The sequence below is a fragment of the Tetrao urogallus genome, assembly GCF_951394365.1.
Source record: "Tetrao urogallus genome assembly, chromosome: 1".
Classification (NCBI taxonomy): domain Eukaryota; kingdom Metazoa; phylum Chordata; class Aves; order Galliformes; family Phasianidae; genus Tetrao; species Tetrao urogallus.
In genome coordinates, this window is record NC_136813.1 from 51,900,125 (window position 1) to 51,925,689 (window position 25,565).

Sequence of the window (25,565 nt, forward strand, 5' to 3'; positions counted from 1 at the left end):
TTCCAAGGCTCAGCTGTGTAATGATCGTGTATAAGAATTCCATGTGGACGTTTGTGTATTAAAACTTAAATATAAAATTAAAAAAAAAAAAGAAAGAAACTGTAGAACACTTTGTATTTGCTTTTGGATTTTGTATGCCTGTAGCCTGCCCTGAAGTGCATCAAACACGGTTACACAGTTGAATGTTGAAGGGTTTAAGGAGTATTATGGCAACTTTTGGAATTGCAACCATGGGGGCTGGCTGTGTGGTAATGATGATCCTTGAAAAGTTTGCAGTGTTTTCATAGTCTGTGCATATCACTGATAATGCTCTTGTTTTAAGAGGAAAGTAACAAGGTTATTACAATAGCACAGCACGGAGCTTGGTTAATACTTTCTTATTTTTGGTTAAAGAAATGGACAGGGATGCCAGCTAAACTCCATACCATTTATTCTGATGCAGCATTTAAAATGATTGGTGATAATTTGGCCTTGCTGTTTTTTTTAAGGAAAACATCCTGTGCAGTACTCTGTACATTGTTTTTGCATTCCATAAGTATGCAGATAAAGCTCTTTTTATTTTCTCAGCACAATTTGAAACTATCAGTAAGTTAAGTATATTCAACTGCTTATCTACAGAGAGGCATGTAGGACTCCAATTAAGTTTACACAGATAAACACAGATTTGTGTTTGCAAATGTCAAGATGACAGAAGCTTAATACTGTAAAAAGGCTGATCAACACTGAATATGTTTAGTGTCAGTAAATATTTATAGTGAAAACACGGCTTATGGTTTCATGACTTAGCATTCCAGGTTTGTTCAGATGATATCCTGTTCATAAACCTGCTAAGAAACTTCTGTTTTCTGTAAAATTAATTATATGGTCTTTTTCATCTTTCTGCTTTTATTTTATTTTTTGAAACTAGAATAGGAGCTAGGCAGCAATTGGTAAATTAATAAAAAAGAGGTATGTTTACCAAGATTTTAATGTAGGTACGGTCCAGCGAATGTACAAAGAGATGCAAGATAAAAGAGATGGACAGTATGTAGAGCAATTTGTTCCAAATATTAGTATTATTTTTTAATGAGAATTCCTTCAAAGCAGTGTTTGCTAATCAGCCCTCATGAAAGATGTGATTATATAGTATGCTCACGTGTTCATTAGGCAATACCTGGAGTTTAACTACAAAAGTGATCGAGCTTCAGGATTATATATGTTATATATAAGACTTATATATTTACATTTCTTATTTCATTATATTTCCAGAAGTTAAACATTAATCCTTTCTCATTTACAAAAGTGTTTTGGAAAATGGTGTGTCAAAATTGAAATCTGTGAAGTACATCTTAAATTGAGTTTCTGCTGATGCAATGTGGTATGAAGAACACAGATGAGTGAAAGAAAAAAAGATACAAGAAACATTAATTACTATTTTTTATAATATTTTGACTTGGAGAAAAGAATATAGCTACAACTGCGTTTCTGCATCAGTCTTAACAGTGTGAAAGAATGGTACTGAAGTGAAATTTTTGTTTTCTGGAGGGGAAATAAATTGATACAGTTTAGGATTTTGTTTGTTTGTTGGAAATGTCATGCCTTGTCAAGTTAACAAATGTGATTTTGTTCTTGGCAGACAGCAGACTTGGTCAAAAAAAAAAAATCCCCTGAAAGCCACTGCAACATAAATATAATATACTTGAGTTTAGTGTGTAACTTTGCATGAAATAAGCACTGCCTGTTAGCCTCTGTTTGATCCTGTGAGAGTGTGGGGCTAATGTCTGGCCAGTGTTTTGGAAGCAGCAGGTAGTCAGGAGCAAGCTGCTGTAGGGGTCCATATTTCTGTAGCCTGGCAGTTACTCACACACAGATGGAGACCTTATGAACTTTGACAGAGGTCATGCTAAATTGTAAATCTAAAACTGCTAGACTTCTGAAGGATTGCATTGGTGCGTTATTATTGTTGTTATTTTTTGAACATACAATTAGGGGCATCACTAAAGATAGCAACTCGGGTTTGAGAAGCAGATCAACCATGCAATCATGCTCACATAATGATCCTAGGGATTGATAAAGATAGTGTTTTGTGATACTCTAAAGGGAAACTGATGCACATTAAAATTCTAATTTATGTATGTAGAACACATGGTATTGCTTCCCAGATACTGAGGCTTGCCTGCTCTTGAACATATTAAGACAATTTTAGACCGTAAAACATTTCAGAAGCTTCTGATTTTTCTGGTGCACACAATTTGAAAATAATTAAGATATAGGTTTTTTCTATTTCAGGTTTTTTGGGACAGTCAGTTGAGACATTGGACTCTGTCATCAGCCATCATCTCACCAGGAATCTTACAGTGGTTTAGGAAAGAAAAACATGAGATGATTTGGTTACGTGTTTTGTATTTTAGTCCTGCTTTCAAAGTCTGAGAGCTCCTCTTTTGTCTTCTTATTGCAGTCCCATGGCTGGACTTAACAGATGAAAATCTCTGTGATATTCCAATTTACTATGGAAAGGGAAAAACTTAGAGGGAGAGATCGATACTTTCACTTATCATAGAATCCTAGAATGGTTTAGCTTGGAGGGGACCTTAAAGATAATCTAGTTCCAACTCCCCCGACATAGGCAGGGCTGCCACCCAGTAGATCAGGCTGCCCAGGATCTCATCCAGCCTGGACTTGAACACCTCCAGAGATGGGGCATCAACAACCTGTCTGTACAACCTGTTCCAATGCCTCGCCACCCTCTGAATGAAAAGTTTGTTCCTAACATCTAATGTAAATCTCCCCACTTCTAGTTTAAAACTGTCACTATCAGATGGTGAAAAAAGTCAGCCTCCTTCCTGCTTGTAAGCTCACTCCAAGTACGGGAAGGCCACAGTGAGGTCTCCCCAGAGCCTTCTCCAAGCTAAACAAACCCAGATCTCTCAAACTTTCTTCACAGGAGCTCCAGCCCTCTGATCATCTTAGTGGCCCTCCTCTGAACCCACTGCAGCAGCTCCACATCCTTTCTGTACTGGGTTCCCCAGGCCTGGATGCAGTACGCCAGATGGGGCCTCACAAGAGCTGAGTAGAGGGAACGACCACCTCCCTCTCCCTGCTGGCCACCCCTCTTTTGATACAGCCTAGGATATTGCAGGAACTGCAGATTCACGTTGCTGGCTCATGTCCAGCTTTTTGTCCATTTGGACTCCTTGTCCTTCTCTACAGGGCTGCTGTCAACGAACTTTTCTCGGATCTGGGATTGCCTTTACCCAAGTGCAACACCTTCTGTTTTGTGTCAGCCAAAGAAAAACTGTATTTGTTTCCAAGTTGTGGTCATTTTGCATAAGTTAATTTTTTTAGTGGAGACACAAAGTGTGTTTATGAAATCAAGATCCATAAATGACTATCTAGGTCACAAGCAACAAAGAGGCTGATCCTCTTTTAATCAAATGGTCAAATTTTCATTTTGTCATCACTGAACTGGTATAATGTGCTTCTTAATGGCTCATGAACTGGTCTTTAAAGTTATGACTTCATGACTCAGTGAGGCTGATTCCATGTGTTGAACATGGTTTCAGTAATGGCCACACAGAGAGATTGAAAATTCACACCAGCAGCAGACTGTAGTGGGAAAAAAGCTTTGGTCTGCACGTAAAATAACAAGGCTGTTATTCATACTTCTAAACTGAAAAAACACATAGGGAAAAGAAATACAAAAATCTCCTTCTGTTGCCCCAGCAATTAAGTCACTGTACTGCTAGTATCTCTGCATTGGTAATATGTGTTTAAATAGGAAAAAAAAGATCCGAATAGCTTAACTTGAAGCTGAGAATAACCAGTAGATTTCTTTGTCTTATGAAGTTCCCCTGGTGTCTCTTATGGAAAGTTGTGAAAATGCTATAAACCATGTACATATTTACCATAAAACTTTTTACCATCTTTCATTACTGTGACTGGGGCACAACATGGCATGTATCTTCCACAACAGTGTGTTTATATAAGTGTGCAGGTTAACAGGATGGGCTGGGATTCACTGGCTGATCATGACACATCTGTCCTTTCAGTGAGATGACTGAGTCTCTTGGTTATGCATGCTGTCATTCAGTTAACTAGGTGTTTCAGTCAGGTTTAGTGTGGTGAAAGTTTTGATGGTCTACTTGTTAACACTGAGAGTTCAAGGAGGATATCTTGAAGTAGGATTGGAGAAAACTGGTGAATTTGCTTTGATTACAACAGTAATGTGGTCTCTAAGTTGTAAATAAGTTTTCCTTGAAGATAAGAGCACATATTGAGAAGTTGCTTCCAGCTGTAATTCAATTAATATTTTTACCTGATTTTTGTGTTTTATTTGCAGGTGTGACTCACAATATCTCTTTATTGAGAGAAGTGATTATCCATCCACGCTTTGTTCAAGGAGACATCAGCACTAAATTTCTTCCCGAAGTTTATCCTGATGGATTTAAAGGTTTGTTCCTCATGGGAATTTTTTCTTTTTTCCCTTGAGAGTTGTTACTTCTGGTTGTTTTTCCTTTTATATTTACATGCTGTCATGTTCCCCACTCAGTCCTTACACCTTTTTATGCATCTGTCCATGCAGGCAGGTTTTTCTAACATATGATGTGATTGAAACAGTTACCTTCTTTCAGAAAGGCAAAATATGTATCTGCAGTGACAAAATAGTAAATTAAATACAACCAGAGTTGAGCAGAACAATTTGTAGGCGATATGAAATATGTAAAATAAATATCAGTTCAGCTCTGCCGTGCTGTTGCGCTTCATTACAGACTGCGCTCCTACTGTTACCTGGAGATGAGATTTCTCTTTACCCATTGCGTTTCCTTCTCCTGTGGGTTTGTGCAGCATCTTTAGGAGCACCTGTTTGCGCAATTTGTGTTCACTGCAACGTTGCTTTGGAGGATATGGACGTTTTGTCAGAGTATTCCATTGAGCCTAGTCTTGATACACTACATTACATGTAGTGATGGGAAGTAAACACACATGCAGATGTTTCTTTACAACATCCTGTCACCGTTTGGTGGATGTTATCACAAACCTTTTTGGCCTCTTTGCTCCCCTCTCTCCCTTTTTGGGGAGAAGAAAATGGAGACAGTTAAGATAAGGAGGCCTCACACTGATAATCATGAGGAAGACGCTCTTCCTTATTTAACGTACACATTTTTGTGCCTCATGTTTCCTGGGTCTTTGGGTCTGCTGTGAATCACATGGAGATTCCATTCTCCCTAGTTAATCATTAACCCAAAGTGGCAAAACTCTCATCCCACTTTGGAGACAGTGTTGCTGGTTTGGTATTGACCAGAAATGACTGGCACCTTGCAAAGTTGCAATCTCACTAAGGAGCAGAACAGATTTTTCTTACCCCAGGTGTCAGTGTGCAAGTTTGATTTAAAGAGTATTCAACCACAGAAATACTGTATATCATCATGTTATTGGCATGTCTATTTGATGCAGTCCTGCACAGGAGATTAATGCATCCAGCTTGTTCTTGGCTCCTCACTGAGCCAAAGGAGTAGGAGTTAGTCACCTTGGATGGCAATAAGCTTGGGATTGTTGAAACTCAAATGTTCTTTGTCTTCTTTGCTAAGGTACTTAGCTAATACTCAGGTAACTGAGCTGGCTTTCATCTGTTGCAGACTTGAGGGTTCTCTGATCTGCTGTGCTGGCTCTCTGCTACTGATTAGCAAGTCTGACTCCCTTCCTTTCCCTGACACTTTCATATGGAATTCCATGTCCAATCTCTTTGATGGTTCAGGGACTTTTCAGTCCTTTTTCTTGGTGAATTCAGTTTCCTAAGCCACCAGAACACTGCATTTTTTTTGTTGCTTCCTTTGGGATAGAGAGTTACCAGGTTGACTTAGCTCATGGAGGAGTATGGTGAACTTTAGCAGATGTGCAAAGTGAGTGACAGGTCAGAACTGGGGAGAAGGGAACAGTTAGGTAGCTTTACACTATGTTGTGAAAAAACAGCTGCACCTGACACATAACTAAGAACAATGAAAATAAAAACCATTCTACCCTTAATTGAATTCTTTGATCACTTGTAATTAGACAGGACAGGTTTTACTGATGCAGGAGAGAGGCCCCGTGCTCTATATTTTTGACTCTAGAAAGGAGCACATCTTTTATTTGTCTTTTTAATATTTCATATTGCATTGTTAACTAGTGTGTGATCAGTCACTTGTGGACTTGACAATAAATTTGTTTGGGGTCATATGACTTGAGCAGTATATGCACGTATTTGTGTGCATATGTTCACTGATGCAAATAACTGATTAGTTATGTAGTCTTGAGGTAATATTGTATTAACATTAAAGATAAACTTTTGCTGTAGACACCAGAAAACATGGAAAGAGATATTAGTTCACAATAGGAACTAATAAATGACATGCAATGGTTCATTCATGCAGTATGAAATGTCTCGATCCTCTCCTTCCATGCAACAAATATACACACACATTAACCTTCTTAAGCTCAGGGAAGGAAGCCTTTGATTGGATGTCAGGGAAGTTCTTTACAGAGAGAGTATACAGAGTGTTTACAGAGATGCTGGAACAGGCTGCCCAGAGAGGTTGTGGATGCCCCATCCCTTGAGGTGTACAAGGTCATGTTGGATGGGGCCTGAACAACCTGGCCTAGTACCAGATCTGGAGATTGGTGGCCCTGCCTGTGTCATGGGGATTGGAATTTGATGATCCTTGGGGTCCCTTCCAACCCAAGCCATTCTGTGATTCTTAATGATAAATAAAATGGAGAAATCATTATTACAAAACATTTGTATTTCAAATCAAGAATACTGATTAAAACCTCTCTCAGGTAATTGAGAGCCCTTTTGATGATGTGATTCTCATTGGCTTGAAAAACTACTAATAGTTGAATTAGAGGATAGTTTCTTAAGTACCTATTAAAAAAATTCTGCAAAGATTCTAATGGAAACTGTTGAAGGCAAACAAGAGTCTTCTGCATTTGATGTGCTCAAGCTCAGAAAGAGAAGCAAAGGAAAATTAGCTTATACAGTGTAAATTCTCTACTCATTTCACCAACCTCTTTATAAAAACCCATCATAAATTTTGCTTTGAAAATTAAGTAGCTTTATTTATTCTAATATTGTTCATTAAAAAAAAAAGAAAAAAGAAGAAAGCGTAGAATTAAAAAATATATTTGGGATGATCTAAAAAATTAGAACGAAGTATGGTAAGAGTGGACTTGGAAACACCAAAATTTATGCTGCTGTTTGAAGAAGAGATCCAGTGTTTTAAATTTGGAAAACTTAAAAAAATACAAATAAAAATCAATGAAGATGCATGCTATATTATTGCTTACATTGAATGTAGTGTGTTTTATTTTTAAACTGCAAAATTGCCACTGTTGATTACACTGATGTAAAGAACATCTGTTGTTTTCTTTCTATTGCCTGCATGAGGACTGGGCCATTCCTTAAGTGCATTTTTCAACTATAACAAACAGCTTTTGTGTTACTGAAAATAAGTAGAAAGAGATTATTTATATTCCAGTGTTGTTTTGAAAACTTTTATAGTAAAACTCTTATTGAAAAGCTTTTACTGCAAGGTAAGAAGAAAAATAAATATTAGAAGTACTTTGGCAACTTTCACACTAACCTGTGATGTCTACTTCAAATTACATCTGGACTTGGGATTTCTAGTTATTTTCATGATTAAAGCTATTTTAGCTTTTAGATTAAAGCTATTAACTATTTTTCTTCCATTCTTTAAGTAAACAGTCACTAACAAAATCATTTTGTCTTTTTCAAGTTACTTTGAAATATTTCTGTGCAGAAACTAGACTGGCTTGGTGTATGATTAGTGTGGGAAGACAGCTGCTGTCTAGAATGCTGGCTGGCTAATAGGTCAGCTGGCATGGGTTACTGCTCTGTGTACACATGTATTGGAAAGAGAACAGATCTGAAATTGGGTGTGGCATCACAGATTAGGTTAGATGTGACACAAATATGCCTGCATCCAAGCTCTTTGCTCAGAGAATGAAAATATTTATGAAGCATGCAGGAGTAGGCCATACTATTAGACTGCTGTCAACCAAGCTGTCCTTTTACAGCTTCCAAGCAACCTGGAATGCTTCTTTACTTCCTAACCTTTCTATTGAAAAAGGAATAGGTTATTCATTTTCTCTGTTATACAGGTGCAGAAAGTGCCTCTATATTCACAAAGATCTAAGGGGAGTCTTTAACAAAGGATAAATTAAACCCATGAGTCCTTAGGTTATCATGCTATATGTGGGATCGTTCTTTGTCATACATTTGATTCACAGTTAATCTCTTTTCCTGGCTAACTTTGAATATTGAGATATTTTTTAATGTCCCACTCTTCCTGGTTATTCAGTGATGTTTCAAATGCTTGGTCAATCTCTTTGGAAGACAGATCCTGTGCAAATGGGAAGTGGGGTGTTTTCCAAGAGATTATTGCAAATCTGTACAAGAACACGGAACAAAGGAAAGAATTCTTTATTTTCCCATTTTCTTACATGTTGATCTCATTTGTTGGAAAGAAAGAGCAGTGCTGATAGACCCAGATAAGTCCCTTCTGATAGACTCAGATAGGTCCCTTCCAACCCAAGCTTTTCTATGAAAAAAAGTGGAAGGTTCTTTCTCCAGGGTATGAGTGGCTCCAGAGTGTGTTTGAGGTAAAGGCCTTAAAATAGATTGTGTTTGTCATAATTTTATGCAGTAGAGAAGTAATTGCTCGTCTTTACTCAGCACTCATGAAACCACTTCTGGAATCCTGTGTGTACTTTTACCCCTCTGATATATATGAGAAAGAGGTCTATAATCTTGAGTTTAGTAGAGAGGCTTGCGTGTTGGAGTAGATGATGAATGAGGAGAGATTGGGAGAACCAGACCTGACTATCTTGGAAGCAAGGAAGCTTAAGGAGAACTTAATGGTGGCCTTCTAGCATCTCTGAGGGTGTTCCTGAGACAATGGAGCCAGGCTCTTCAGTGAGGTGTATAGCAGGAGTGAGATACAAGTGGTCATAAGTCGAAATATGGGAGGTTCCTCTTGGATATAAGGCAACAAGAATTTATTCTAATTAGGGATTATTAAGCATTGGGATGACTTGCCCAGAGAATGTGTGGAATTTCCAACCTTGGAGAGTTTTTCAAGATTTGCTTGTATAAAACTGGGCAACCTGATCTAATGCTGGTGTTGAGATTGTCTGCTGGGGTGACAGGTGGATTCTGGATTCACCTCTGGATAGACTAGAGACCTTCCAAGATTCCTTCCAGCCTTGGTGATTTTAGGATTCTGTTTTATGCATAAAAGCACTTATTAGGTGAATTGAAACTTTAGATATTATTTAAATTGTTTTTAGTTGGATGAACGCTGCGTCTCTGAATGTGTTACAGTTAGAAGGGAGAGGACTGTTGCTTTTAATTCTATTCATGTTCTCGGTTTTATAACCAAGTCCTTGTTTCCATTTTATTAAACTATTGGTTTATAAAATTTATTTTAACAGATAGCTTAGTTGACTTTCTTATTTATGCCAGATGTAGTCAATAACTTGTCTTAATTTGTCAATAATACCTTTGTACTTCAAAATAGGACAGTCATTTTTCAGCTACTAAGTTGGGCACATAACCAGGGCTTGTTTGGCCTTTTTTTTTTTTCTTCTTTTTTTCTTCCTGTAACTGATGGTAGGAAACACATTTCTAGGACAAAATGCAAATTAGACTGTTATGGGAAAAATGACCTTTCATGTAATTTAATTTGATGTTGGTTATGTAAAGCGATTTCATGAACCCTTTTGACTCAGCTTGGGGGATACTGGGATAATATTGATTTAAGCAATCATAACATCAAGGAAATGAGAGAGAAATACTTTTTCCATGTCTTCTCTCCATCCAGGGTACTGCTATTTAGTAGTAATAGATGCGGACTCTCTGCTTTTAAGTCATATGAGTAGCAGTGCTTCCACTCTCTTAATCGTGACTTAGTTTTATTGCCATTAATTTTGTTTCATGTTCACACTGTATAATTCAGTGATACTGAGAATGCAGGAGTATATCCTAGGTTGAGCAGAGAGACTTGGGAGCTGCTGCATGCTTTATGGTGTAGACAAAATCTCCATGTAGCTCAGGGATCTGCAGTATCCAGTAAGGAGAATAGAAAAGGTAGAAAAGGGTTGTGATAGAACTTCCCATCTTGGAAGCTGGGGAGCATTTGCTTCTTACTCATTTCACTTTCTGTCAAGGCAGCACATAGAAAAATGCCTCCGAAGGGGCTCTGTTACTTTTCAGATCGATCTTCTGCATAGTGAACATGGAAGACTTTCCGTTTATTTTATTGGTGGCTTTATTGATGGAGAATGGTCACTTACATTTAAAACATTCAGCTGAAGTCCAGGAGGGTGGCTTGTAAGATGGAATAATACTTGGAGAGAAACAAAGGTATTACTGTCTGGAGTATTTATGTGTTTCCAAAGATAGTAATGTAATAGGAAGTTTTACTTCAAAACTTAAAAAATCCTTCTAAGCATAGCAATGGAGCAAGAGAAAAAGAGAAGGAGAAGGGCTGGTGTTTAGAAAACTCGAATAGTACTAACAGCAGATTTGTATTATAATGGTAAGTCATCATCCTTAGGAAACAGCTTTTAATCAAATGTCTGAGGTATGCAACCAAAGTTACGCTATGGACGTTCAATGGTAGGAGTGTATCTTTAATGCCAATGACCCAAACCTAATTTTGGTATGTTCTTGCTGTATGTTTTATCTCTCAGACTCAGGAAAATAAATGCAGCTTGCCCACACTGGACACAAACAGTAGCTGAGATAAAATACCAATTTTAGGTATACAGTTTTTTGGAAAAATAGTCTCAGAGCTTGTTCACTTTGTGCAAACAGCTAGAAAATTTAAACTGACACACCTCACAGCCAGACAGTGGATGCTTATTGTTTTGTATAATTATATAAAGGTTTTGTGTATGTGTGTGTGTGTGTGTATGGTAGCATTTTTTGTCTTTCACTCTGCAATTGATTCTTTTAGTAACTGTTAAAAGAAAGATCAAGTTTGTTTCTCAAGTCAGTTCCTCAGACTTTGAGAATTTTTATTTCTGCATGTTTGTGTTAGTGAAGACAGCTTCAATTTCAAGGCTGATAGAAAATAATAAACACTGAGCAAAGGAAGTTGCATTAATCTTTAGCCAGAATATGCTAATATGGGCTAAATTTAAAAATAAATAGATTTGCTGACTTTTCTATTTCTAAATTTACAATTTTTGGCCAGTGACAGCTCCTCTGTGCTCTCAGCTGGAACAGTAATGAGGGTGCTAATGAGGGTGCATTCTAGCTTTATTGCATTGATAAAATTCAGCCTAATTATGGATATGTGAAGATGCTGTTTAATGTTTCCAGTCCAATGATGGGCTCCCTGCAGAAGATGTCCTATTTGAAACTGTGTTCTTGCATTTGTTACTGTAAAGCCTGTTCTGATTGTCGTTGTTGGTCTCCATTCTGTTTTCCAGAGGACTGTGTTAGTCTTATGCTACTGATAAAAATTGTCATTCCCTAATAAGAAGGACTGGGGAATGTGAGTCAACATTATGTGCAGTAGTGCTGAGGTGATGGGAGCATGCATTTGGAGACAAGAACTGTGTGTTGAACGACTTGAAGCAAGTGTGCTTCATTGGGCAGAGTTGCTTAGGGAGAAGAGAGCCTTCTGAACCCCTTCCCCGCCTGTTTCATCATCATAGAATCATTTTAGTTGGAAGTGACTCTTAAAGTTTGCCTAGTCCAACTTCTCTGCAATGAACAGGGACCCCTACAGCTTTCTCAGGGTGGTGCTTTTCTTTTATACAAAGTCTGTAATTGCTGCATATGGCGGCATGTACTGTGTGATACCTACACATGAAATTCTACTGAGGCAGATAGCAGCTGCATAAAGCACTCTGAGCTCTGCTGTAATCGAGTTTAGCTAAATGATGTTGAGGTCCTTCCAGTTGATGAATGGGGCCTACAGGAAAGCTGGGAAAGGGCATTTTATAAGGGCATGGAGCGACAAGGGGAAATGGTTTTAAACTGAAAGAAGAAATGGGAGGGTGGAGAGACAATGGAAAAGGTTGCCCAGCGAGGTTGTGAATGTCCTCTCCCTCGAGGTATGTAAGGCCAGGCTGGATGGGGCTGTGAACAACTTGGTCTAGAGGGAGGTGTCCTATAGCAGGGGGGTTGGAATTAGATGATTTTAAGGGTCCCTTCTAACCCAAACCATTCTATGCTTCTATGAAATCTTTCAGCCTTACGTTCATATTATTTTCTTAACTTGAATTATTGCATTATCTTCTTCTCTAGCTTTTGAAACACCCATTCTTTCATCTGTGCAAAATCTTTCTCCTAAGAATACTTTGAGCTTATTCTCCGTAACAATTCATCTTTGCATTTCCTGTTCTCTTTTACACCAGCTTTAACTTCCTATCACCACCTTATGGCTGGCTACTTCACTTGCTCTTTTACTTCCTCTCACATCACTTTGGACTGCTTTACTTATCCAGTGATACCAGACTTGTCCACCTATGTGTCAGCTTCTCATAACAAATCTATGTTGCACAAGGGAGGGCAGAATTCTGGCACCGTGCTCTGTGTTTTAATCTGCTGGATGGACTATTGCAACAACTACTACAACTACTGAATTTCTACACAGCTTTCACTTGTCTGTAGCAAGATCAGGATAGGAGTTACCCTGATTTTTGTCCAAAAGTTTCTTAGTTTGTCTACCTTTAAATTACAGGCTACTTGAGATGTTTGTTTGTTGTTTTTTTTTTTTTGCTTTTGAAGTGCCAGGTATGACTTTGACTTCATTAGTTGTGAACTAATAATGACACAAGTGACACTAAAGGATGCAGGACTGACAAGTAGTTTCATTCACATTTATTTCTGGAGTTATTATCCCTTTTGCTTGGAAGCTGTGTAGCCTTGGTAAGGTAAGGTACTGAGAAAGAATGCAGTATATTTTGAATAAGTTCTAATGTACAAATGGATTCCTTACCAGCATGAGGCACAATATGTCAGCCAGTGACATTTCAGTAACAAAAACAAGATGCTGCAGCATCGTTCCATTTTTTTTTTCTTTCAGTTGTCAAATTGTTTTCAACAGAGTTACTGGTGTTAGCAGTAGGGCTGATCTGTATGAAAACATACAATTTAAACTCTGAATCTCAGAGCATCTGCTATGCTGAGCCTTATCTTAATTTAGGGAAAAAAAATGCAGATTTAGTCTGTAAGGACTGAGCAGTGTCTTCCATAGTAGTTACTTTTGTTTTTATATTTGCGCTGGTCTGCGATTTCTAATAATTTTTAACTGATTTTTTGAAAACTAGGGCACCAGTTGACTGATGATGAAAGAAGGGAACTACTGGCAACAGCAGCTTCTTTGTATGTGGCTGAACAACTGAGATCTCAGCGATTTCTAGGGACACCAAGGTAAGGTTGTTTTTTGTTTCCAGGAACTCAGGTGTGCTGATGCATTTTGTTAATGGCATCTTCTCATGCACGAGAGAAATGCTGGTGAGAAACTGCGTGGTTTCTTAATATAGTCTGCTTTTTTTTTTTTTCTAAATTCAAATGAGTTGTGGCTTACATTTCCCTACTCACACAAGTCATACATGATTATTTTTATTCTACATATTAGCATGCTAATAGGCACAAAAATGTGTTACAAGCCAGTGCAGTAATTAATGCACATCAGGAGTTTCATTACAGCAAAATGTTGCTACATTAGTAACTAACCACAAATTGAGCATCACAAATTTCCCATGTGACCATTTGAAGTGATCTAAGCACTTTGGGATAATGGGAGTGTTCAGCTACAGAGCTTTAAAATATTGTGGATTCATGAGTAATTTCCTACCTTGATGAAGAACCATGATAGATTTGGATCTAGTTCTGAAAACACATTCTGATCTATAAATTTTGGAATAGGCACTCTTGCTGTAAGTATGGATTTTGGTGCTGTTGTTGCCCTGCCTCTTCATTCTTTCGGATAACAGCTGCTGGTAACACACATAGTGCTGTTAATTGGTGAGACATTGCAGTAGTATCTGTCAAAATAGTAACCACTACTTTGTTTCTTTGGAACAGTGTGCTTTTTTTTTTTTTCCTGTGTGATGCTTTTGGCTTTTGTGGTCCACTGGCGTATTGTTGTAAGCTGAAGCCTTTGTCAGTGCCTTGAGATCTTTTATGTAATTTGTGAATCTGGGTAGTTGGTGTTTCCAACTGTTGCATACAGAAAAACAAAATTTCATCACGTGTCTGTTTCAAAAGTTAAATTCTGTAATGCGTCTGCACGTGTATGTATGTCTGTGTGAGAGAGACAGAAGTCAGAATGCGGCACAGACATTATTCACATTCCATGCCAGTGGTTTGACAGTGTATTCTATTACTGATTTTACAGTGGTCAGGAATAAATCAGATGTGGTTTCGAGAAGTCTTTATTTTTATTTGTACCCACATAGATAAATAATACCATATGTGTCTAAAAAAGAAAAAAAAGAGCAAGCATAACAGCTTTGTAATATGTAGCATATGTAGGGCTAGGTGATTGTTTGCCTTACTCACCTATAGGGGAAAGTTAAGTGTTTTGGTTTTTTTATTTCCTTCCATAAGTTACGTTCTTCATAGCAAATGGCATAAGGAGAGGAACAGGCACTCTGAGACCACTGTTCTTAGCTAACAGATGAATAAGGGAAAATGAGGAGGAGCTTTAACTGTAGTTTTTACTGGCTTGCACAGGAAGTTAAGTAGTCTGGTACTGCTGTTGAAAAGTAGTGGATTCCTTCATACTTAAAAAAAAAAAGGATGGGAATGTTTGACTTAAATAGTGATTCTCAAACTGCTGTTGCATTCCATGATCTGATTTTTTTTTTCTCTGAGTGTAAAATGTTCTTATTGCTAACAAGAGAAAAGCAGTCCTGTTTTGGAAGAATCTTTTAATGCTTCGTTTCTAATGCAGAAATTTTCTTTCACTACTGGATGTTTGTGTATCTTAATAGAAAAGACACATACAACTACTTAAGCCAAAATATCAAATGTGCAAACAAAATAACTGCACTGAGCAATCAGGCACAGCCATGTCAGGAAAACGAATGGTTTCCTGCGTTGAAGAAAAAGTAGCTTATTTTTTGAGTCCTTCTAACATAACTCCCTCATATATTTTCCTCCAACATGGGCAGAGCAGAATAATCTGACCACATGACATTTTTACTTGATAAGACTGGATTAAGATTTGTGGGTTTTTTTTGTTTTTTTTGTTTTTTTTGTTTTTTTTTTTTTTTTTTTTTGTTTTTTTTTTTTTCCAAATGTTATATGGTGGAGCTAGCAAATCTTTTGCTACATAGAGTATCACTTTCTCTTGCCATCAGGTACTTAGCTCAGCTTTCTCAGCATGATCTTTTCTGACTGTTGTGGCATATGCAGATCTGGAATGAGTCCTTCAGAAGCTAAGCCTTAGAATTTTCTTGGAGTGGTGGCTGTCTGTGTTCCTCAGAGGATAGGTATTATTTCAATCCATGTATGTTATAATGTCTACTTATTGCAATGACCGTAGAGCTGCCTATCTGAGGTCAAATAAGGACAAGGTAATGTGAAAAGACTTACTTGTGAGTAACTTCTGAAGAAAAACAAACATGGTAGTGATCCCCTTTCCCTACAAATCCTGCAGCTCCATCAAAGAAGCAAAAGCAGTGTGAGGTCAAAGGATTGTGTAGGGGCCTGACCAGTACTCTCCACTCCTCAGAGTAGCTGGTTGACTCCCTCTAGAGGGGACTGAGGACTGTGGATTGTTCAAGGTACTGCAGCCCAATCAAGGATCAGTCCCTTGTGGCATGTCCTCAACTTACTAAGCTGCATCTGACTTGTGCCTGCAGGTGTACCATGTCACAGGTACATTTTAGGGAACAGCACTGTGGCCACAGAAATCACATCCTTATTGGTGTGTCTGCAATGTGAAAAATTTTAGTAACTAAAGAATGTGGAGTAGGAACCTGTCTTACTGGTGATGAATCAAATGTAATCTTGGATGCAGTTCTCTGTGGCAGAATTTGATGTTTGGAATCTGTGTGAATTTTAAATCCATACTGGAGGATATAAGTGCATTAGACAGACTGTGCATCCCCAAATGGATTTATAACATTCTCCGAACTGTTTGGAAAATCATGACAACGCGCTGATGATCGAAGTTTCACTACTCTGCAATACTTACGCTGACATTTTCATTCACATGCACTGAAAACAATCACAAGGAATTTTTGTATGAAGAATTAGTCAGAAAAGTACTATTTTGAAATCATGTATTGTTTCTTCTAAGCTTGGCGCAGCTACCAGATGTTCAGTTTACTACTGAACTTGAGGTATATGATTAACTTTTAGTTTTGTGTGGGTTTTTTTTTCTTTTTTTCTTTTTTTCTTTTTTTCTTTTTTTCCTTTTTTTCCTTTTTTTCCTTTTTTTCCTTTTTTCCTTTTTTCCTTTTTTCCTTTTTTCTTTTTTTCTTTTTTTCTTTTTTTCTTTTTTTCTTTTTTTCTTTTTTTCTTTTTTTCTTTTTTTCTTTTTTTTCTTTGTTTGGGAGCCACATGTATGGCATGCATTCTTCTCACTCCTCTGAGGGTATTTTTGAGTACCTTTCTCCACCTTCAATTATTCAGCCAAAGCTTGCGATTGTTATTCTAGTCAGACAGATAGAAAGAACCACTCTTGGAAGTCTTCACAGAAGTTCCACCTTTCACTAGCAGGGCTGCTGAGGCTGTGGTTGGATGAGATGGAGCTGAGCCAGTTTAAGGAATCATTGTCCCAGCCTACTCCTCTACTTGGTCTCTGCCTCTTCCCTCCTCCTACCCCAGGTATGCACACACAATTTTCTGTGTAGTTGCTTTCTCTGCTGATTCTGCCAAATCATAGAATCATAGCATCATAGGATCACCAAGGTTGGAAAAGACCTACAAGATCATCCAGTCCCACCATCCACTGATCACCAATAATTCTCACTAAACCATGTCCCTCAACACAACTTCTAAACATTCCTTGAACACCTCCAGGGTTGGTGACTCCACCACCTCCCTGGGCAGCCTGTTCCAGTACCTGATCGCTCTTTCAGAGAAGTAGTGTTTCCTAATGTCCAACCTGAGATGACCCATATCAGCCTAGAAACCATTTAATCACAGTTTGCTTCTGATCATTTTGACAGCCAGGTTAAGGGCTGATGATGCAGAATTATTCTGAAAGAGCTGGAAGTGTGAGATTGTACAGCAAGGGATGAGAGGGAAGTGGAGCGTGTTTCATACCAGGGATCCAGAGATGGGCCTTAGCTGTTTCATGATCAGACTAGCAGCTGTCTCATGATAGGGATTCTCCTGTACAGTCAGTGGTATTTGCAGGAATATGGCCGGACAGTGTGTATTTCGCAATCCCTTGAGTGACTTAAATGATCAGCTGTAAGGTTCTTGCTAGAATGCACTCTGAGGATTGGTGAGCTTTTACCTCATTAAGATCCAAGGCCCAACTTTCTTCTGCTGTTTTCAATTAGATATGACCTCTGTAATGGGATTCTTTGTAGGAGTACATTGTGTGGCTTTGAGGTTAATGCAGGCCTCAGGGTAATCAGCAGCTTACTGTTCTTGTATCAGAGATACATGACAATTTGGGTGGAGCATCCACAGGTGGGTTTCCACTGTCTGTATTACACTGTGCCCCTGGCCTCACCAGTGGTCCTGTAGGATTTATTTGCCAACCGCGATCTTAGAACAGATGCTGGAGACCCATGTGTGCTTGTAGTAACAGAAATATCAAGCATTTGCTTTTGTTATCCAGTATGAACATTTTCTTTGTCATTTTTATGTAACTGGTTGCTGTTTAGCCACTTTTCTTGGGAAGTGGGTTTTTGAGCATTTGGATTTGTTTTGCTTTTGGAAGATAATGAGCGAATGAAAATGGTTGGTATTTTATAAGCCAGATACTACTAATGTGAATATTTCACTGTGATATCTAGATAATAGGGGCACGAGTTTCCTACAGGAAACAGCTATGAATGATTAATGAGTGTTTCATTGTTCCGCTTTCATTTATTCTACCTAGGACTTTCCCTACTTGTTCCATTGTCCAGTTTATTGTGAAGCTGGTGCCACCCGCAGCTGCTGAACAGTTTTACAGTATCTAGTAAAATTTCAAGGTCTTCCAGACAGAACTTGATCTTCTTTCAAGTGGAAACATATTTTAGCTGAAGTGAATCCAGCTTATTTTACGTCTGTTTGATGTAGTTAGCCTTTGAGACAAAAAATGATGTTGTACAGTTGAATCTTCACATTTTGGCTTCAACCTTGTTTTTGTTAGTGGGTTGGGAGAGGAATAAGAGAGTGACTCTCCAGGTGTGGCTACATCATGCTATCTCATGGGTCTACTAATCTGGTGTTTATACTTCTAAACCCAATTGCCTACAGCACTTCCTATGTGATGCTTGTATTGGCAGCCAAGTGTGTTTTCCTAATTTTTCTATGGGTTTTACTCTTTCATCATTTATGACTTGGAAAAAAACAGTGAGTCTGCATGCCCATATTACCTGATACTACATACAAAAAGACGGTAACACATTGAAAAATGTTTTATATTGCTACTAAAAATCTAAAGGTTTTTCTTGGTCTAACGTTCAGTATAGGAAACTGGAACTGGAAAAGCTTGAGTTAAACTCCTAACTGTTCTTGTGGGACAGTTGGAATGGGCCTTGGTTTACCAAGACAGAATGGTCCTACTGCTTTACTACATTATTGAGGTCATATGAATATTTATTTATGAACATTTATAAAGAGACTTAAAAGGGATGATATTTTCCAGCCATAGAATAATGCTTTGGCGAGAAATATATTTGTGAGTGAGGAATTGCAGCAAAATGCAATCAAAATTTTGTTTTAATCTGGAAATGATGGTTTGTGATTTTGTTGAAAGGCTTCAACTGGTTAGCTCCTGTGAGGTTCTTGAAATAGCTGAGTTGAATTTTTGCGTTCTAAGATCCTGGAAATTTGGTGTACTGGACATAACGTGACTGGTGACCTGCAAGAACAGATTGCTGGAAGGTTGTGTCTGGGTTGATTTGGTAGAGGCTTATTGCTGTAAATTCTCAGCTGCACGCAGTAATGATGGCTCAGATACCTACTTTGCTTTTCCATTGCATGACCAGGGCAGCTAGTGAGCTGTTTCAGAGAGCAGTGGTCCGGTACCTCTTATGCTTGCTTTCACGCAGACTACACCTATTATCCTGCTGGTGCTTGGGACGGAGCCAGCTCTTCGCCATCCTGGGGTTTCCCCATATGGAAGAATGGTCAGCTGCCCAATAGGAGAGCTATCTGGCTCTCTTGCACTGTTGGAGCAGCAAAAAATAAAGTTATCTTACATTAATTTTAAGAAGAAGGAAGATGATGTCAGGAAAATTTACTGGAGTCATCCAAACTGGCCATTTGGAGAGACTTTTGACTTGCGGTGCAGTCACAGGCATTCCTGAAGCGTGATCCCTCCCCTTCCCCCTCCAACCTCAGTAATAACACGAACAGTTATTGCAAGTACAGCTAAATATTTATACTTTGCATTACCCTACAGATACCCTCCAGTGTGATATAAAGCTAAAATGCTTTGTTTTCATTTAGTAAGGATGACTAAGCCCGGCCCACTTGTGGCTTTTCTTCATTCCTTGCTTTGGAGTTACGCAGTCATCCTTAGCTCATGAAAATAGCAGTATTTTATCCTCATTCTTCTGGTCCCCTGGTCAAGAAGTCAAGCATTCTTTTCGTGATTTACTACTGTGCCTTTGAAAGCTCTCAATATACTTACATAACTACTACAGCTTCAGACCATTATTTCACCATTATATTTTCGTTCTTTGTAGACTAGCAAGGTACTAAGAATTTATTCTGAGTGTGTGACCCTTGTTTGTAATGGGACCTTCAGGTTGTGACATGCTTCTCGTCTCTTTAGTGTAACTTAATGTTGTTCTTTTGACCTCTTGATAATAATGTAATATATATATATTATGTTTGTAATCTCACTTAATCACTGCTAAACCAGCTGCCCTATATAGAATTCTGTCTGTCTTTAAAATCTGGTATTATTTGCCCTTCTACATTGTTCATTTAATATTACAGAAAGAGGATTACATGTGCTATAGACAAACAAGTAGATGGAAATACACGAAACAGGTGTTTTTAGCCACTGGAAATGAACTTTTGTGTAAAATATAGAAGTTGCAATGGAATTCAGCGTAAGTGGAGCATTTATGACCATTTCTGGAGAAAGTAGGTATCATCTTTTCTTTGGATTCTATTAGTGGTATGAGAGTTGATAGTGTAAGTAATATAAGGTATTTATATACTAATTCAAAGGCAGAGCCATCATCCTGTGTGATTCATGACCACGTATATTCCAGAAACAGAACAGTCTGTTTTGGGAGCTTTTCATAGCATATTATCCCTATTGCAATTGTAGGGAAGAAGGTGTTCTGGTCACTCAGGAATTCATGCTTGCTTGATCTTAAGATTGGATAATCATTATGAAATCATTATGAAGGTAATTGTTGTGAAGCTTGGACCTCACTGAACATCTTTTGGGAAGACCCCAGAGCAGCAGGTGCACAGCTTGCTGAGGTGGCTGCTGGTGGGAAGGCTGCTCACCAAAATAAATGGACTTGGCTACGTCCCCGTGTTTATTGTCTTTTATTTTCATCATGTCTGCTGGAAAAGCAGCAGCTGTTGGAGGAGTGTCATGGCTTCTATGGCTACCATTCATGTGATGTTGAAACTTGAATGTACATGGCCTATGCACGTGAATGTTTTTCAGTTGCACTGCTGTATTCCTAGTCCTTTTTTATTGTGAATCAGCCCTTTTCTCATCCATGCTTTGCTGATGACTTCTTCTTTCCAAGATCCCCTCTTTGCCATAAGACCTCTTTCTCTTTCCTTTACTTTGATCCCTTTTATAAGCTCAACAATTCTTTCCTTTCATGCAGGCTTACACCTCTTAAACTCGTTCTTCAATATTTGTCTGTGTGTAAAAAGCGTACACATGAAGCTGTAGAACTGTAGAACTAAGTTGCACGCTAATCACCCCTGGTCTTTTTACATCTATTTTCAGCATTGTTTTTTTTTCTCTCCATCTGTATGTTTTATTTGGAATTTCCAAGGACAGAAGTGAAATCATGGTGGAAGTTTTTATCTAAGGGATAAGGTTTTCTTCACTTTGGGAGACTCTAAACTCAGGAAATGCATGTTAAGCTCAGTAAATGCATATGTAGCTACATTCATATTGGAAGCTCTATTTATGTTTCTTTCCTAGGATTATTAACATAAAAAGGATAAGCCCAAACATCAGGACCTTACCTTGTTAAGTTCCTTGGAGTGTTGGCTGCGTCCTGCTGTTTGTTAGTGTAGTGCATAGTTTATTCTCAGTACTGTTGCAGTAGAAATGTTATCAACGAAATAACACGGGAAGAAGTTTCTTATTCAATATTGTCTGCATACTTTTACATGCATGTGTCTTGATTTGTCTATTCTTTAGCATGCATGCTTCATTCATGACTCACAAAGGCTATAGTTAAATATAAGATATTGATTGAAGGGATAGATAATTCATTTATACCTTTGTTATTGAGTATTACAATTTTCAACCGTTTCTTTTTCCTTTGATTCAGCTGCAAAAGTGGGATGGGACGTAGAATGGCCTCATTATTGTAGGAGTATTTCTCTGTTCCCTGCAATGATTCCAAAAGCTCTTGCACACTTCATCAGTATTATTGTAATTCTTTGGCTGCAGGATATTTGGCAGCTGTTGCACCCCACTGGCAAATCCTATTCAGACTTCACTTCCATTCACCATTGCCATTGGAGAATTGATTTCTCTCTCCTCTGCTCTAACCTTTCCCAATTCATTTTGGATTGTTCAATGTGAAACATTTTAATTTCATATCATACAGCCATTCAGCTCACAATCCTTTTTTAACCTGTCACCAGGGTAACAGCATAGCATGCTTTCTTTAGGCAATCAAGTTTTTATTTCACATGCTTAATGTTGCATTAAATGTTTGCATTTTGTTTAACCCTCTTAAATACTTTGAACTGTGGATATATTTTGCAGGGTAATGAAGCCTCTGATTTCAGTGTCAAGTCTTTGCAGAAATTGCTTTATTTAAAACTAAAAAAATATATATTAAAAATGAGAAGGTGAGTACAGTAATGAGGAGATTATTAGTAAAATCTCACATAGATGAATGAGACAAGCATTTGTAGAATGGCAAAAATATTTTTCTTCCATAAAAACCTTTCAGAAGCTTATAGTGTGATCCTTACTCCTGTGCTTTAGGATTACACCTACCTGTAAGTGCTTGTAATCAAATTAATGCAAATGTGGGATTAACCATGGAATAACGTGACTCTAAGAAGTGAAGTAACTGGCCTATATCTGTCAGCCCGCTTAAAACCACTTACCAGATACGTGCATAGGACTGCAAACTGAATAGCAAGTGGTCTATTGCATAAAAATTAGAATTTTTTGGGATGATGCAATTGAAACACAAAAGTCATGTTTCTGGCATCAGCAACAGACTATTTTTTTGGAAATGAAAATAATAGTAATGATGCAGTTGGAGTACTTTATTGCAGATGATTTCAGAAATGAAATGGAATAGACCTTTTCATACCTGAAAAAACACTGATGTAATCTGTGACCTTACAGAGCAAGTTCAGCTTGTCTTGGTAGAAAAATAGCTAGGTACTCATCCACCTATTTGGCTGGAAATTAAAACAAATCTGCAATAGATATTCTTAAAATGCCCAGAATTTTATATCTTACATCTCTAATTATAACTATAGATGTGGCACTAAAGGATTTTTAACTGTCATGTTCTAATCATGTAGACAGAAAAAGTGGGAAAACTTTTTAATTTTAACTAGTGAAATGTAAAAACTCACAGTGTTGTAAAGAAGGCCAAACTCTGCTCATTTACAATGAGATAAGCCTGTTGTAATGAAAACACTAACAATATTCATTTTAGCACTTCATAATACTAATTTTACAAAGCTTCTTGCTTGCAAAATAATTCACACATACTCACAGTCTTTTTTTATAAAGCAAAACATTTGCAGTACTGTATTAGGTAGGCTGAGTTTACATTTGATCTAGCTCTTTTTTGAGGAGACAGATCAGACCCATGAAGTTGACTCTGTTAGAGTCTTTATTTCAACAGTGTGCAACAATGCTGTTCCAAAGTTTTCCGTCCCCTTCCCTTTTTTTCCCAAGTTGAACTATAAGCTACCAAATATCATTACCTGCCAAAAGTGGTTTGGCAGTGTTTTGCTGCTGAATTTTGCCAAAAGGAGCCAAACATATGGTAACAGTTAATTTATTGGTGCTTCTAACCTCAAGGGAACTCTTACAGAGTGCGTATTACCTTTTTATCTAACATATTTTAAATAAAAGAGCTGCTGGCCTGAAATTTGATACGCCAGTATAGAAGCTGACCTTCGATGCAGTTATGCTTGATTCTGTCTTAAGGATGAAGTTAAAAGTGCAAATGTATAAGATTGAGCTGAGGCTTCTTTCTTTCTAACTTTGAGAGAGTCAAGTTGCTTTTGCATACCTGTAGTGCGTGCGTGTGTAAGTGATAACGATGAAGAAATATTTTCTGGAGGAAAATGAATCCCACCTTTCCCTCAGAAATCATGAGAGCTCTTTCTTCACATTCTTGATAAGAGATTTCCTGATACACATATTTTCAAGAGATAATGACCTTTGGTTTTTTTTCTCCTCACTTCTTTATATGCATTTTTCTAAGTATGACTACGGGTCTGTTTCCTGCTCTGTGACAATGTAGATTTGTCTGCTCATAATGGGAAAAGTATTTCAGAGGTAATATTGCTAATTGTGCTGTTATTTGCTGGTTCTGCCTGAGATAACTCAAAATCTTCCACTGATCTGCTGCCTGCAGTTGAGGTAACCGTTTTTGCTCTCTTCATAACCTGATGTTGTAGTGACTTGCTTGTAAGTAAAGCAACTTGAGCATGTCAGAATATTTCAGATGACATACTTAGATGGTGTCTTCAAAGAAATGCATCCAGATATCCTTTGACTCATATTAAGTATTCAGATGCCTAAATGTTTTTCTCTGGATCTGTGTTGAGGCTGCCCAAATGACTTTTCCTTTTGTGGTTATGGATGATTCTTTAATATATACCACAGACCAGTCTTCAGTGGTTTACATTTGTGTAATTAGATGTGGTGCTTGGAGTTTGTTTTGGCTGTGGCTTCCCTTTAACATGCATCTTCAAAGCCTGTAGTGTGAGAAAGACGGGGCAGGAAAGAGCAGTGCAGAACATGGTTCTTTTGAAACCAGGGATGTTTACCTATTGACTTAGAAAGGAGATGACAAGCCTTTATCCTGTCTGTCTCTGGTGCTTAGTAAAATCAGTCTTGTAACACTTGTATTGCAGTAATACAAACTAATAGTCCATGGACCCCCCCCCCCCCAAAAAAAAAAAAAACCAAAAAAAAAACCAAAAACCAAAAAAACAATCTGGGATATTTGTTACATTTTATTTTTCCTAGGCTTCAACCTTTTGTTTCAACTCAGTTTTGTGGTACGTGTTTCTGAGGCTCCTCCCTCTGCCAAGGGTGGTGGTGGTGTGATGCACCTTGACCAACCAGTAGTGATTTTTTCCAGGCCTTGTTGCACATTCTTCTACCAGACATGGAAATTCAAAGCCAGATCTGCATCTGGCGGCACCCAACCCTTACTGTTCAGAGAGGGAGATGCCATAAACCAACAGCTTCTCTTTGTTTGTTGCCCTTGAAGTAGTGACAGCACTTCTTTTCTAAATCCTTCATTTCCCCCACACCCCAGTGCCCCAAATCCTTGGACAAATCACAGTAACTAACTTGAAGATCACTGAATACTTAATTAGATGGATTTTTGGCCCTCTCAATACGACTTGTTTCATATTCCGTGGTCATGATTCCCCCAGAATAAACTGAGGAGGATTGAAGTACAAAATCCACTTTGTGTCAGTCATTACATGCAGTTGTGTTACTGCCATTCTTTGGGTCCTTCCCACCCGCACAGGCTGACTTCTCCGCTTTGACTGGAACAGTCAACAATCAGTGGAACATTTAGCAGGCAAAAGTTTCATTTAATAATACTGAGCTGTTGTTACAAATACTTCAGTATTTTCTTCCTGTATCTTATTTTTGTCCTAAACAAGCAATAACCCTAATTTAACTAATCATTTCTCCTGAAAGTCTTTCATTCATATCTGTTGCATGTAGTTTTAGGTGAGTAGGAAATCTATACATCATTTTTCTTGTTGGCTCTCTTGTTATTTGTGAGGTCATAATGTGAACAATAGCAGGCATCCTATAAAAAGGATGATAATATATAGAGTGCAGTAGAGATTTATCTTTTGAATGCATATAATTTAAAGTAATTGGAGCCTGGGTTTTTGTGTCGCAGATTCTGAGTAGTGTGATAAAAATAGATGAGTGTTACCAAAAGGTAGATTAGCCTACCTGAGGACTAACTTATTGAGGAGAGGGGTGTTATGGTTA

At 38.0% G+C, this 25,565-nt stretch overlaps 1 protein-coding gene across 1 annotated transcript in view; it reads left to right on the plus strand.

Moving 5' to 3' along the window:
- The window catches only part of PCCA (propionyl-CoA carboxylase subunit alpha), a gene marked incomplete at both ends in the record, with an annotated part of 259,645 nt that overhangs the window by 125,231 nt on the left and 108,849 nt on the right, over window positions 1-25,565 (plus strand). The window contains 2 exons of the mRNA XM_079540566.1: window positions 4,319-4,429; window positions 13,321-13,423. Of these exons, the coding sequence (XP_079396692.1) occupies window positions 4,319-4,429; window positions 13,321-13,423 (214 nt within the window). The remainder of the gene's footprint in view (window positions 1-4,318; window positions 4,430-13,320; window positions 13,424-25,565) is intronic.